The 16,764-nt window shown below is 37.7% G+C and overlaps 1 protein-coding gene across 1 annotated transcript in view; it reads left to right on the top strand.

Moving 5' to 3' along the window:
* The first annotated feature begins 3,544 nt into the window (after positions 1-3,544).
* Positions 3,545-16,764, top strand: part of LOC145977779 (uncharacterized) — an 85,215-nt gene continuing 71,995 nt past the window's right edge. Inside the window, exon 1 of the mRNA XM_083110055.1 lies at positions 3,545-3,694. Coding sequence (XP_082966181.1) covers positions 3,681-3,694 — 14 coding nt within the window. The 5' untranslated portion in view covers positions 3,545-3,680. The remainder of the gene's footprint in view (positions 3,695-16,764) is intronic.

The following is a 16,764-nucleotide window of genomic DNA, read 5'->3' as shown; positions in this document are numbered from 1 at the left end:
GTAATCAGGTAACAACTTAGTGGGTGAAAGAAGGCAACTAGAAATAAATATCTTAATAGATATTGGAAACCACAGAATTACCAGATGCCATTCTAAAGACAACGCAACAATGGCACCGTTACCAAAACTTGAAAACACTTGAAATGCTGTAAACATCCAACAGTTTCCTAGGATGAGGATAATGGCCTAATGCGACATTGCTTTTCCAAGACAAAATAATGAAAGTTTCAAAACGATGAGAGATACGTGTAAGCGCGAATGCGGCCTTTTTTCTGTTATTGAGTTGGCATTGGAGATGACAGAGGAGATTGGAAAGGCGAGAGATTGCTGCAAGTGTTTGCATTTGGTAGTTAAACACCGAAAATGGACAATTTTGAAATTTGAATGTCGTAAAGTTAAGAACATTGAACTGTTTGGTTGGTATATGTTTTGTTTTCTTACTTTCTCATGTCACTGACCTAAAAATTTTCCAACGCCCTTATTTGTAGTAGCCGCTATACGGTGGGAGTGAGAAGTGGTTGTATGCACCATTGCCCCTTTCAGGTAGATAACAAAAAATACAATAAAGATATACAAGATGTATAACACCGCAGGGGACATTATCTAAATTTCAAGTAATAAGAAAGCTGAGTGTGAACACCGTTTTATATAACTTAGTTATTAGATTAAAAGTATATTACTTTAAACATATACAGGGTGTCATTAAAATGGCTCCTTCGGACCACATAAACTTATAGAAGACATCAAAATATACAACTTGCCCCAGCATAATTTTTGTCGTTGGTGCATTATTTCGGTGCTACGAACGTTAAAACGGCCTCCTTGGTGTAGTCCCGAGTTCGGGTCCCACTTTAAACTGTAGGTCCAGTCCAGATTAGGCTATCTGTGCATAAAGTTGAGCCGCTTTCTTGCATGTATGCTTGCAACCCAACATAACACTTGGTCGCACCTGTGAAGTTGCTTTCTGTTGTGAAAGGGCTAGTGCCACTGCGCAAGTTGGCAAACTACCAACCATATTATGTGTTGTAAAACGTAGCAAGGAATATGTTCAGTAACTCAACGGGAGGTAAACTTACAATATGAAAAACGGTGGAAAATGGAAGAACGTATTCAAATGGAAGAGATGGAAACTGATATGCTATCAAATATTATGTTCGATTGCCAGCATACAGGCGGTAAGACAATTTCTTTTTAAGGTTCGTAGCGTACCAAAAATGCACCAATGACAAATGTTGTTGAGATCAGTTTTCCTTTTCATCCATCATACGTTTCTGTCATCCGCGGGTTTATTTGAATGGCACTATAGTAGTAGTTAAATGTAGCTTTTGAATTGTCTATTAATAATTGAAGACTAAAATTTGTAAACGCTGTAAGTGCCACAAGAATTCAAACATCGTTTTCCACGTTAAACTGTGAAATGTGCCATGCTTTATAATGTGGCAAACGTGAAATGTGGCTGGTAGCCCTCTAAATAGTTCAAAGGGCGTGAAAAGAGGTCACTAGTGTGCACGTTCTTACGGGCTGATGTGCGGAACGATGTAATTTCCCAACACTTTCGCTTTTGGCACTTACAACGTTTACCACTTTTAGTCCTCAATTACGCTTTGGATAGAAGCTGAAATTATATTTGCCAAGCTATACATTTCAAATTTATTTCCCTATCGAGATAGAAAATTTCCTGCCTCTGAAAATATATACTATGCACTATCAATTTTTTAATTATTCAATAATAATTTTGAAATTTTTATTTCATGGCTGCACTTTAAATCTTTCTGGAAAAAAATGGAAATCCAGCAACTGTAAGTTATACTTATTTAAAATTGTATTTTTATAAATAAAATTATCAGTGGCTTTTAATAAATAGTGATTTACGGTAATGACACACTTGAAATGTCTTCTACTGGGCAGGTGAAAACACTTAAAAATGTATCTCAATATGGGAAGATAAGTTTTCAAAGTGATCTCTGTCGATCTTTGCTTATACTGAATCTGGATTGGTAAAAGGAAAAACAAAAAACGTCCAAACATTATATTGGTTGCAACGTTTCGGATTCGATTTTTGATTTCTAATGTTTAATTGTTATTATTTCCCTTCTGGTTTTAAACTTCGCTTATGGTGAGCTAGTATTAGATAATAATAGAATTATATTTGAAGTGCTGAGCACAGTATACAACCTAATACAGCGTTAAGTCAGGTAAAAACTTAGAAAAATAGATTTGAAGTTATCGTTTTCTACTATACCATTGAGCGTCCGGAAGGGGGGCAAAGGGTGCCGTGGCCCCGCCTGGAAAATGAAAGTCAACAAAAAATTATGTATTTCTCACATATAATTTCATTTTAGCCACAATAATATGTGTTAATTATTGCATGAACACCATAGATTCAAATTTAAGCAATATTTTTAGGAAACAACACTATTTCTGAGAAAAATGTGCCTTGTTTGCCTCTCCTGGGAAAAAATACCTTCCTTTCCCCTCTCTGGAAAAAATCCTTGACCTCCATGACTATACCTCTAATAATTAACTAATGATGAACGCATCAATGGCCAGATACACCACTACGTCCAATTTCTACAATTCATAACATATCATCATTTAAATTATCTATTAGGTTTTTTTAGTTCTCCTTCATTTTTACTATTTAGTGAAATAAAGGTTGGTTGATTTGGTGTTTTAACTCCACTTTATGCACAGTAAGGCTAATCCGGCTGGACCTACAGTTTAAAGTAGGATCCGAACCACTATGTACCTCCACCGGGTATCGAACCCGCGATCCCTTGATTACAAGGCGACGACGCCACCACTCAATAACTCTCATGATGATAGCATTTTAGTTACAACTATACTTATTTTGTTACTTCTTCTTAAGTACAGTGTTTGTAATTTAAGAGATAAATGTTACATAACAAGTTTGGGTTTCTAATCACAATTAAATAATGCTGAGCTCCATAATTCACAATACTAGATAATATTAACAATAGTAGTTATAATGTTTTATGTATATAAACTTTAGACGTAAACGTGTTTGTGGATACCATTGCCATCAAAAATGTAGCTACATTTTGCACTGAGAAATGTTGAAACAAGATCTCTGTTGTATCCCTAAGGCTGGAAGGAAGGTCTGTTACAAGTGTAAACAACTTCACTGCTACACTTATTATTTCCAAGAGTTGAACGACAGTGACAACAACAACAGACCAATTCCTTTTCTAAAATACCACCCGAAGCACAAACACAGCGGAGGGGAAAAGTCACAGCGCATGGAGAGACAGCGTGGCGAGTCCCCAAACCAATTTTCCTTTCAACATCCTCGATTTCCATAAATGAAATCTGGAGTTACATTACTATTACTCGATGATACATAACTGTATGCTTTATCAGTAATTAAAAGCACAGTTATGGAATCCCCAGCATGCGAAACAATCGTCCATTACGTATTTTAGCTGCCAAAGCCACGTATGCCTCTGCATCGCCAATCTAGGTCAGGAGGGCGTCGTATAAAACCGAGTCAGCGAGCTCGCCCAGGCTCACACTATCACGGGCCGCCGTTCCACTCAGGTGAGACCCTTTCGACATCGACGGTGCTGCCCTCAGTTACAGTGCATCGAATCACGCAAGTGGGATAACAGTTCTTCGGGAGTCCTCGAGTAGGACAATACCATTCTTCCTGTGCATCCAGAATGTGGACCATAAGGTGAGTACAAGTGAATTGCATTGTGTTACAAGCCTCCAGGAGCTAATCTTTCTGCCATCGAGCCGTTGTGAATCTGTCAGTGAACCCCGAAGTGGAAATGGTTTGTCATTCCGAGCTGATAAGTGTGCTAGCGCCTTTCAAAGAACCGGGGTACCATAATGGACTTCTATTGATGTGAAAGTATAAGTCGTTATGTGAGATGAATGTGCAATATTAAGGTATGCATCGACGCTGAGACACGTTTCTTGCTCCTGGGTACCAATCTCTAGAGCCTCGACTGAAACATGTGTTTAGTGGACAAGTGTGTACTTGTCATTAGCCTCAACGTCCTCTTTTTAGCCCTTCTTTATGCAGCAGTGCCGAAGAAAAATTTTCATGCAATTTTTTACCACTCGCTTGATCTCTACAACAGAGTCACCCAAACTATGAAGTAGTAAGTTCATCCTATATTAAAAAAAAGCTTTTACAGCTTTGTTCCAAACCCTCTTTTAAAAAATGGGCCTCCCGATGGCGCAGTGGTAGCGTCGTCGCCTTGTAATCAAGGGGTCCCGGGTTCGATTCCCAGTGGAGGCACAAGTGGTTCGGATTCCACTTTAAACTGTAGGTCCAGTCACGATTAGTCTTACTGTGCATAAAGTGGACTTAAAACACCAAATCAACCAAACAACCAACCAACCACTTAAAAAAGGAAGAACTGTCCCATAACCACTCCTTCTGTGCTATACCTGGAGCTTCAAAATCCACAAAAGACCCACACCACTTATGAACATTTTTTGACAAGTGTACAAACATATAATTTGTGTTTGCTTGCCATGAAATGTTCTCATACAACAAGGATATATTAAAATCAGTCTTCGAACATTTTTTCTGGGTGAATTTTACTGGGTGAATCATGCATAAAAGATAGAGAGAAGGTCAGAACACTGCCTCTCAATTCCTTCCGCCTTATTTTCAATGGTGTACTTATCTCCCCGTTGAGATTCGCCTAGTAGAACAAATAAGTGACGTTAATTACTTTAATTAATTAACCATAGTACCATATGGAACAGTCAACGTCTGCTACATGGTACACAAGTGTGTGAACATGAGAGATTCAAGTGTATAGAACAGGGACGCCCAATTTATGGGTCGTGGTTGACTTGACTATGCTCGTCATAGTACTCGTAAAACTTATAACTCTATTTCTATGCATTATCTTTAGCGGAAGTAAAATTAAATATCACCCGTGACAAATTGTTGAAATAGTATATTGTTCCTACATACAAAAAAAATTAACATCTCTGGTGTTGAAAAGCTATATAAAAAATCAAAATCTGAAAGTTCGATATTTATTTTAGTTATTTGACGTCGCTTTTCTGCCTGTTAGGCTAATCGCCAGGATGACGATGAATTATGATTAGCTGGAGACATAATGTGATTAGTATCAACTTTAAACTATATGTCCAGTCCTGATTACCCTGCATAAAGTGAATTTAACACAAAAACTCAAGCTCAAAGAGAATGATTATTATATTAAATAGATGCAGGAACATTCACAAATGAATGCCCATGCCAAGGTGGAGAATCGAACCAGACACCATTGATGGCGAGATCATGCGTCAATCATTCAACTCGTTTGTCAAAATGGTTCAACTAACAGGTCGCATCATAAAATCATGTGTTTGATTTGATTGATTTTACTTCGCTTTTCTGCCATTTTTGGCTAATCGCAAAGATTAAGAGTGATAATATGATTAAATTGATGAAGACACATTCACAAAGAACACCTATGCCCAAGGTGTGATTCGTACCCGGAAACCCTAGGGTCTTAGCGTGCTGTACAGTGGGATCCATGAGTATTACCGTGCAAATTGTCCATGACTATTTACATTAATTTTTCTCTTACATCCTGTGTGTTTTTAAGCGATGGATTTTTATGTATGCTGGTGCAGAAGTTGTCAACAGCTTGTTTTGAGTTTTCTTTTAATTCTTGAAGCTCTTATTGGGTCAAATAAAGTGCACGAACATGGTGATGGACAATTTGTACGGTAATACTCAAAGATCCCACTGTACTTACCACTCCACCACGGAGATCGGTTCAGTTGTCTTTGAGGGATTCTATCCTCGGGCCGCATTATGTTAATATAGCTGCAGAAGCATTTCGAATAAACTTAATTAATGGATTAGGATGCTACAATCTAAGAGTTTCGAACCAAGGACTTGGTTATATAAACTGCATAAGTAAGATAGCAACCGGTACAGAAGAAGGTGAATTATTGTGGCTGCAACTTGCACACACTTTAGAGTCCCGTCACTTGAGGTTGTAATTCTTCTCAAATAAAACTCACCGCGGGAAAGTGAAAGTTGTTCAGATCGCTCGAAAGCAAACACCCTGATCAGCTCAGGTGAAATCACACAAGGCAGCGATTTTGAAATAGCATCTATGGGGAGTTTCTTTATGGACTTTGCGAGGAGCATTTTGTGTAAACCAGGCTCAAAAGTTAGATTAAAATGAAAGTTGCAGCCAGTTTTTTATTCTTGTAAATGCTTGCGACAATTTAATTTGATGACTCCAAAGCTGCAGAAAGGGAAGACCTTATCACTGGAGGCCATTTTTCTCTTTATATCAAACACAATATTCGACTACGAGGCTGCACTCTGGCGGACAGAGAGAAAGCCTTTTGTCGTTTCGGTCACGTTGTCTTCAGAATAGACGCACGATCTGTCTTTTTCTTTCTCTTTTTTTTTTTGAGGGACGGCTTCGGAGAAGCTCACTCCACGTACAGACTATCGCCAGCGATTCTTAGGGATTGTCTTTTCCCCATTTATTCCCACTCCTTCTCCTCCCCCCGTCGGAACCAAGCGAAACGAACAAGAGATTCCAACGCATTCTCCAAGAGTCACTAGTTCGGTACTTCGCATCAGTCTGTACGAGTTCTTCCAACTGTCTTTTAAGAAGAGTTCCTTTGATCTTGCTCACTGGAGCCATCTACCGTCGGCCCTAGGAAGCTTGATTGATTCATTTGGTTAATTTACTCCGCTTTCCTGCCACGTTTGGTTAATCGCGAAGACGAGGATGAGTGATGATACGGTGAAATTGATGAAGGTATACTCACAAAGAACAACCATGCCGAGGCCTGAATTCCAACCCAGGCCCCCTGACATCGTAGCACGATGTGATACCACCCTTAGAAACATAACTTAGAAAACAGTACGATGTTTTAGAAGATATTAACTAACTTGCAAACCTAATAAGCATGTCTTCAATTTTATTGCAATTATTTTTAAAAAAATGATCGTTCTAGAAGCAATTTCATTATATTGCGTAAGAAGTTCTTCAATAATTACCCATGGAGTAGTGGTAATGTCGTCTCCTTGTAATCAAAGGGTCCCGGATTCGACAAACGATGGAGGCACATAGTGGTACGGATCCCACTTTAAACTGTAGGTCCTGTCCAGACAAGTTTATCTACGGAGTGGTTAGCACAACGCACTACAACTCCAGCAGGTCCGAATCCCGGCCTGGGGATGGGGTGATCTCTGTAAGTGTCCCTTCATCAATTTCATCATATCATCCTCATCTTCACGATAAGCCAAAAGTGACAGAAAAGCGAAGAAAAATTAAGCAAATCAACCAACAGAACGGATTAGTCTGTTTGTGCTTAAAGTGGACTTAAAAATCAAACAACAATTGCTATTAACGGTTGTGGCTGGTTGCATACACTTCAGGCGGTCGAATCTTCGCACTGGTTCGCCATTAGACAGATGATTTGATGTCTCGTGCCGCTCTCAATACCATAGTTGTGACAGAAGGAGGTACGAATCCAAGAGTGCCGATTTCGAGTCCGGAATAAACTATTTCTTCGTGCTTATTTCATATGAATTGATAATTGGCCCTCATTATCACAATGAACTTTAAGAGAAGAGCAACTTAAAGCGGCTAAAATGCAACACAAATATCACATCCGAAGACACGACTGCTCAACTTACCAGTGCTTGTTCTTCCTTTCTATTTGGGTTATTTTACGTCGCTTTTCCACCTTTTGGGTTAACCGTGACGATTGAACAGGCGAAACAAACACACCAGTGCTTTGTCGTCTCGAACAAACCCATGGTTCTATACTGGAATCTATGGTTCTGTAGCGTTGAGTACTCCACATATATATGTATGCGTATATGTAAGTGTATCAGCGTTAACAGTGGTAAAGATAAGCCTAGTACTTAGCAAAGCGACTTAAAAGGGAAGAAAACAGCTACTAGCGTGAATAAAAGTATTATCATTTTTATATTTATTCTTGCATGTTGACCTTACTAGTCTTAGCTTTGTCATTTCTTCTTAATACTATCTCATGTACAACATGGTATGATATTGGTCACCTATTGTACAGTATGGTTGTTGGCGACATAGGTTCCCACCTTCTTAACCGCCAATGTTGTGGAACATGATGCCCTATTTCAAGACCGATTCACCGTGAGGATCTCATAAATACCAAGGAAGTAAAGACAACTAAAATGGCTTTTGAATTAATAAGATATAAACACAAGAGTTGTGGAAGATTCTTGAAACTTTCTAGTATTGTGAAGTCAAACCAGTGTTGCCGGTGAGACTATAAAACTTGAAAAAACACCAAGGTATGATTATTCGAGTTCACGTCTACAGAAGCAATCCGTTATTTTCCAATTAGAAAATCACTTTCTCATGTCTGTTAGGATTCATTATTCATTAACATGTTAATTAATATGTAATTTCATCTATTGAGGGGCTATTAAGTATGCATCACAGTAATGCGTGTGTGTGTGAAGAATCAGTTGGTGTATATGTATATATTGGTCACTGTCCTGTACAAATCAGGTGATACCAGGTTCGGTACCCGGTGAGGGTACATAGTGATTCGGATCCCGTTTAAAACTGTAGGTCCAATCCCAATTGACTTTTCTGTGTACAAAGTGAACTTAATCCTAGCTGACCGTGCCGTACGAGAAACTTACTTTCCTGAAGGAGGCCTCACAGGCCCACACATTTTAAATTATTAAAAATCAAGATATCTATGTATCATTTTGTCATTGCTTCCAATCAATGCTTCGTTTGTTAATTATGTAAGTGCAGTTATTTACTAATTAATTGTAATAATTATCAAAATAATCATGATTAATAAAAAATAATAACCAATTATTGAGTGTCACACACATATTTTAGCATTCACTAATACTCACAAAAAAACATAATGATTTTTCATCAATGCCTTTTGTTTATATAGGTGCAGTTATTTATTTACAAAAATTATCATCATTACCAATCAATTGTATTCTGCCACTGGCATGAGTGTCTCGAATGACACGCATCCAAAGGGGGCGTCTGATAGGCCCACCAAGTGAATTTTGCCCTCCTTGTACATTACATTTAAGTTTATATGAAGTTAATTAATACAAAACACCCTAGGGAACAATGCAATTTATTTTCACTGTTCTATAAAAAAATCACAGTTGAAAAATCGAAAAAATAGAGGTGGTGAGCCTGACAGCTCTCCACCCGCCCTCCTATCAGGTAAGATAGGGTTAAAACAAAAAATCTCAAACTCTGTGTAATTGTGCACTGCGCTTATTATGCGAATCAAGAAAATTAAAGTACATAAATTGTGGTACGTATTTGTATTATCTGGTTAGTTTCTATTCTTAAATACCCAGCTGGCTCTGTAGAAGTAAGTATTATGACTTCATAATGTCATTATTTATATTAGTTAAAGTGCGTGCATTTAACATACACTTCTAATTATTACCACATTGAAATTTCTCTTAATTGAAGTGTTTCGGTCCGTTCTTGTAGCGTTAAATAAAAACACTAACGTAATTCTATGCTTGTAGGTTTCAATTTCCATGTCAAGTGCTTCTTCCAATTGCAAAGAAATGGCCAACCACGAAATTGTTGGCTGCGGAGCGTGACGTGCGCGGAAGGTAGCTTCACTGTGTCGAATATCACGTGGTTGCAAGTCATATTGGATTATAAAAGAGAGCCAATTGAATTTGTGATGCCTAAAATAAGGATATTAGTAAACATGAAGTTATTCGTTATTTTTTGCTTATTTTATGTACCTAATAAATTTGAATTGATGTACAGTGCGATATCTGAGATAAATTACACTCAAGTCTAACATAAAATCTCTTAAATGAAGCCATAAATACGCCACTGGCTGCAGAAACTCCAACAATTGTAATCAATGATGGTGCCTAGTCTACCCCTTCCCGATCTGCAAAGAAATATATTAGATAAATAAATGAAACACTCAAATTGCTGACCAATGCAGTAATTTATTTTATTATAAAACATAAAGTAAACGTAACGTTTCAACCTTCTATAGCAAGATCTTCTTCAGACTCTGCACCAAGTACAAATGTAACAAGGTACAAAAACAGGACGATATATATATATACTAATAGTCTGGAGGGGAGTAATGTTTGTGTATATATATATATCGTCCTGTTTTTGTACCTTGTTACATTTGTACTTGGTGCAGAGTCTGAAGAAGACCTTGCTAGAAGGTGGAAACGTTACGTTTAGTTTATGTTTTATAATGAAATAAATTACTGCCTTGGTCAGCATATTGAGTTTTTCATATCATGGAAACAAGGCTTAATGATGTTAGATAAATAAATACTCTTTCAGACCAAATAGGCATTTTTTTTTTTGTATAGCATTGAGGTTTAGACAGCGCATTCGGTTTAGCCTGAGCTTTGGCTCAGTGAAATGTTTGTCGTCTGCAGAAGACGTCACGTGACTCATAGGAGCAGTGTTGCAATTCGTGGAAGTTACAATTCTACTAAACATGAAACTGCAAAGACTACATGCTGCTTGTATATATTACTTACGAATCTAAAGTTGGACGATGTCCTTCATGATCGTGAAATTCGTCAATTGTTCTACGAATAACAGACTTGTCAAATTCGCCCACATTACTTTAAATGTATTTGTTCTGCGTGGTTTGTTAGGCGTTACTAATCTCTTCCCAGTTACTTTGTTGCTATCATTTTCGTTTAAAAGGCATTTCAAAGTACTTACTGACACATCAGTAGCCGCGGAAACACGCTTTTGCACTTGTTTAACTTTCAACGCAAGACAACTGTCAGCTTGTTTTTTTTCATAAACTTACGGACGTTCAGATAATTTCTCTACACTGACTGTGAATCACTTTGCTTTCTACAATATTCTTCCCAGTTTTTACCTCAGCTTCCGTTGAATAAAAACACCCTAAGCAATACAGGACAGCAATCACCTTACTCGTAATAACACCATCTGACCCCCCCCCCCCCCGCCGAAAGGAAGAGGAGGATAGAGAGAATGCCTCTTTCGCCGAGGGGTCTTAATCAATAGGGTTTCACTGACAAAAATAATCCTCTGTCATTCTTCTCTTTGAACTATCAATCAACTTCTCAAACTGTCCCCCCGCCAAAAAAAATGTCAATACTACCACAAAATATTCCCCCTCTGATTGGCACGTCGTGCAAACTATAGGAATGAGTAAACAAAGATTTTTTTTAATAATAATAATAAACCATTGTTATTGTACTTGCGTTTATGCTGTTAATATATGAATATTTTGTAAATCCATTTTATGTTTATACGTATATGATAGCATTCTTTCTGACTCCGTCGGTAATTATAATATATGAACAAGTAATAATGTGTCCTTAAACTTTGAGTTCAATGTCACTGACTGTTAGAGTGTTGACTCATCACCATGGGGAGGTACTTGGAAAGAAAAAGTAGCGGACTCTGGTCTCGTAAACCAGAAAATCAGCGGCGTAGCGACTGTATCCCTGTATCACCCAATGAAAAAACTTCTTGGTAGGCCCTGACTCTTACATTGCTTTTGTCCTATGGAGTTTAGTACAGTCACTCTTGAACTTTTAAAGAGTAAGGAATGCCTAGTACAATTTCGTAGTCAATTCCTGTGATAATTAGTATCGCTTTGAATGTGGTTTCTCGCCGCTTCTTACATAATTAGTTGTTCTAATTGGTCTCGCGTGCTGGGCATGTATCGTAAACTAATATATCTCATGGATATCGAACATGGACATCTGTCCCTTCGAAAGTAGGAGCGCCAATATGTTGATTCTCTAGTGTGAAACATTTATGTATGCCAATCTCGTTTCTCTTTTCATTTCTACATCGTACATGTTGCCAAGTATGCAGATTGGTGTAGGAGAGATAGACAACCTGTTGTCAACCATCACAATATCTTTAACACTGTAAGTTTCGCAATGTCCTCGGCACAGATGGTGCCTATCTCTTCATCTTATAGAAAATCTTGCGACTACTTACTACTTACTTACTTAGTCGATCCTCTTCTACCGTCAGGTGTAGAGGTTTTGCAAAGAGCTCTCCATCCTTCTCGGTCCCTGGCTAACATTTTTGCCCTGTTGGTATCCAATCCTCTTCTCCTCAAAACTTCTTCCATCCAGCCGTCCCAGGTCTGCCTTGGTCTTCCCTTTGGTCTCTTTCCATCTACTTTAGCTTGCCATATCTTTTTAGGTATCCTTTCTTCACTCATTCTGTGAACATGACCAAACCACCTCAACTGCGACGCTTCTATTTGTTGTTGTAAAGGTTGGGTCTTGCGACTAATTAAAGGAAAAAACTCGAGAAGAAACTTGAGTGGATCTTTCAAGTTATGTATGTATGGAAATGCATGCATGCCAGATAAACACATGCATTAATGTGCACTATAAAAACTTGGTCGTACTAGTCCAGAGAGCGAATTCCGTTTATGAAATACACTTTTCTTATGCAAATATACGTTCCTTATTACTAATTGAGCATGATCTTCACTCAATAAGATACGACTGGAATGCCAATTTCTGATGTTGGAAATGTAAATAAAGAACTTTCACTTGCACTTAGTGAGTGCTTAGAAGGCAAACACCCTGTTACGAAGCTTCTAAGAGGAAAACAGTAGCATTTAGTTAGAAGGAAGTTATATTTTTGTCCATTCAATACGTGATAATGGCAGTTTCTCGTAAGCACACATGAATGACATTTGGTCAAAATTAAAATAGTTCATTTGATTTCATTTAGTTTTCCTTATTCTTTGATATGTTCTGTTTTGCTCCTCTTTCCTACCTTTCTTTTCTTATTTGCAGTAGTTTTAAGAGCATATTCACTACTGGCAACCTCTGAGCAAAGGTAGTGAACTTTATCGAAAATGGTAGTAGTTACCATACTGACATGTAATGCAGTGTCCCCTTCTATTTACAATTAATTTTATATTATGCATTCTCTTAGCAGGTTGGTGCTTGTGACTTCATAGTATAGCCTAGATTTTAGCCATAATCAAAATTGTTATGTTTTGTGTGCATGTATGTACTTCTTCATACGGTCCTGCTTGCCTACGTTTCGTGTTGAAGCTGTGAGCTCTCGTGAGATTCCTCCATCGCCTCCTCCCACACAAAAAGTGTTTCTCCTGGGCTTTCCCTTTCTACCAGGGAGAGAGAATTACCGTCTCTGCGGACGTGGCACTCTCATACTCGATAAGTCTATAATGCGACGTTGCCACAATTCACAAAATAAATGTTTCCTTTCCGATATATTAGCTTGACGGTGTGTGTACACTCTTGATAAGATTTAGTAAAAACTCAATAAATAATCATCTTTTTGGACGTGATCGAGTGTTCAAAAGTAACAACCTGCATGTGGCCAATATCGTTTGTATCCTTGTTATGTCTTAGTAGTATTGTACCGCAAAGAGTTTTTTCCACCTAACTCACGATTGGTTGCAAGAAAGACCGATAGTTTTACGTCATATAACAGTTTGTTTCATTCATCTGTTTCACACTTTTCGTAAATGTAAACGCGATACTGTACTTAGACGAAATTAAGAATCTCATTACAATGAATTACAGCAATGCCTAAACAGCATTCCGAAAATAGTATTTGGTTATGAGTAAATAATATGTGAATATATCAATTTAGTCAATTACGTCATTTTTAGCAGTATACTAAAATTGGACCATTTGGTCGTCTGCTTTTTAATATTAAATAACTTGTGTTGGAGCTTGCATAAATGTGTCAATATTTTTCACTAGCTGTAAAATATCTTCTAGATCAACTAGAAGATTTAAATTTTAGGTCGTGGTTCGATAGAAATCACGCTGTGTGTTAGCTAAACATGCACAGTAAAAAATGGTAATAAAATAACACAGACAGTTGTCCCAGGAAGCCCATACCACACATTTGACCTCAGTAGTGCTAAAATTGTGTACATTATAACTATTGTTCTGGAGCAGCTGTAGCGTGTCACTTTAACACCGGTGTTTTCTTGAGTGTGTTCTGAAGGTGCTTACTAATTTGCTCAGTTGACTTTTACTTTGTTAGAACTGTTTTGCGTTCATTATTTTATTCACTTATAAATATAGTTGTTATTCTCTTTTGTTCAGATTTACAATAGCTTTAAACTAAACCATTACTCTATTTATTCACAATTCTAGCTAAAAATATACTAATTGTCCAAATTTTACAACATTGTGGTCCAGTAGAACTTCAGTACAAATCTCAGGGGGGTTATTCAACTTAATAATACTACTTTAATTTGTTCCATGTTGAAATTATGTATCTGTTAGATATCTTGGAAGACTGTTTAAGTATAGTATTTGATCAAAATTGATCAACAAATATCAAATGAATGAAAAACGATTTTCCCATGCTGGGTGCACGTGTTGTATATTCAGCATATTGCGTTGAATTTTTAAAACAGGTAGATGATTTGAATGATTGATTCATTTATCCAGTGAGATGCATCCAAGCGTTTCAACCAGTGACGTGCACAAGGAGCCAGGAGGATTGGTGGGGGTTATAACCCCCCCCCCTTTTGTCCCAGTGATCCTAACAAAACGAACGCCAGAGGCAGGAAAATATGGCAAAATGAGGGTTGACTATTAAAAAATGTAAACGTAACCCGCCCCTTTTCAAGAAACATGAGCACCCCACTGGTTTCAACATAAAGGATTCTACAATATTGGCTTCAGTGGTAACTAACTCTAAGCGCTAACCCAACTTTGGATCTGTGGAATGCTACAACAGTGTGGGTCAGATTGCCCAGTCGGCAGCTAAGAGACATGGTTATTTTCGCCCACTTCTCTCTTGTACAGTGGGATCCGTGAGTATTACCGTGCAAATTGTCCACGACTACTTTCATTAATTTTTCTCTTACATCCTGTGTGTTTTTAAGCAATGGATTTTATGTATGCTGGTGCAGAAGTTGTCAACAGCTTGTTTTGAGTTTTCTTTTAATTCTTGAAGCTCTTATTGGGTCAAATAAAGTGTACGAACATGGTGGTGGACAATTTGCACGATAATACTCATGAATCCCACTGTACCACGTGTGTTTATAAGCTATTCAATTGTAATGTTCCTGGAGATGGGGTATCTTCTACTTCGTTCAAAATTGCTTTCCTCGCATTGTATGAAGCAAAGTGATTTTAACCACTATCAACTTTCCAAGAAACTACGTACATGGAAAGAAAGTTAAATGGTTATCACAGGCCGTTTTGTCAACGTATAAGTTCAAATGAAACGAGAAACTTATTTCTTTCAACCGCCGAGAACAGAAATAAAGTCAAATTAATTAGTTTTCAAACAGAAAAACTAAAGAAAAAGATTTAATGAGCTCGAAAAATTGAAGAAGCAATTGAGATCCTGAATACTTTTCATATTCTACCACATAAAGAAAGGAACACGAGTTTTGGATTTTTATGTCAGATGTCACACTACATAAACTTCATGACTAAAATTTCCACCAACTTTCATTCTTGAAAGACGCGTGGAAAAATTAATAATAGAATATAACAACTATGCATTTCAGGATATTAAATTTATGAGATGTAAAAACTCAAGTAAAACAGTTGTGTTGGATATCCATTTACGTAGTGGTTTGCTTCAGATCGCCATGTTGTTGACAACTACTTTACTTCGTAGTGAACGCTAGTTAGGCAGGTATATACAGGCTGGTCCATCCACTTGGCAGATATAGTAAGAACTGTGACGTCATCGGTAGAAGGTTATGAGTTGACGCATTTTGAAGAACGAAGTCCAGTGTGTTTCAATAATAAATTTGATTTCTAAATAACAATGTCTTTCACATAATAAACGTTGAAATAACTTAACGATTAAATCATAATAAAGGTTAAACTGCAGTATAATGCTTGAACTACAAAGTGTAATTGCAAAAGAAAGTGTCGTTACTTGCTGCATGGAAAAAGTAACTGATTCAAGTTACGTTTACTGGTTTATAATATAGTTGCTGTCAAAGAAACTTGTTTTCAAAAAATTGATGTGTTTGTATTCAAGAAATGCGGCGAAAACAGGCTTACTTTTGTTGTAGTTTCAGGTGTTAGGAAAACAGCAGGTGGCGACAGCTGGTGGCTGTTTTCGTGTTCCTTTGATTTACGGAGAGCCAGGAATCTTCTTCCTCGAACAACACGGCGCGGAGTGCACCCTAAAAGAAAGTGAAAATATGATCCACGAAGAGGTACATAATAGACGATAGGGAAAGTGGAGGAAAGCGACGCCTCTTTCGATTTACAGTTGCCGGTCGGCTGACGTGAAGGTGGGTCGGCCTTCGCCGGGAGGCAGTGAGTTCATTCCCTGCCGAGAGAGAAACCGCGCGTTGAGGATGAAAGTGCAGGAACCTGTCTCTGTTTCACCTCGGGCGGCCTTTCTAGCTGCACGACCTTGGACGCCCGCTCGACAACATTACAGTCATCCTTGCACGGAACCACTGAACGCGATGACTATATCAAGCGAAGGTAGATTGCAATTTTTTCCCCCTATCAACGGTAATTTTGCACACCAACACGGATATGGCTGTCCACTGCTGAACTTTTCCGTTGGCGGCGCCACCGTAGTTCTGTCCTTAATTGATTTGGTTTATACAGTATGTAACATTCTTATTCGTACACACGGATTTTCAAAGAAAATGCTTTAATATCTGAAAGGAAATGCACTCTTTTGAAATTGTTTCTTTACAATTCAATAACTAATATCATTAGGAACATAAAATCTTACCCAAATTATGTATAACCAATGACAATAATAAATTAAA

This window comes from Lepisma saccharinum, chromosome 23, assembly GCF_977018435.1.
Source record: "Lepisma saccharinum chromosome 23, izLepSacc3.1, whole genome shotgun sequence".
NCBI lineage: Eukaryota > Metazoa > Arthropoda > Insecta > Zygentoma > Lepismatidae > Lepisma > Lepisma saccharinum.
The sequence above is the reverse complement of the archived record's forward strand: the minus strand, read 5'-3'. Positions and strand labels throughout refer to the sequence as shown.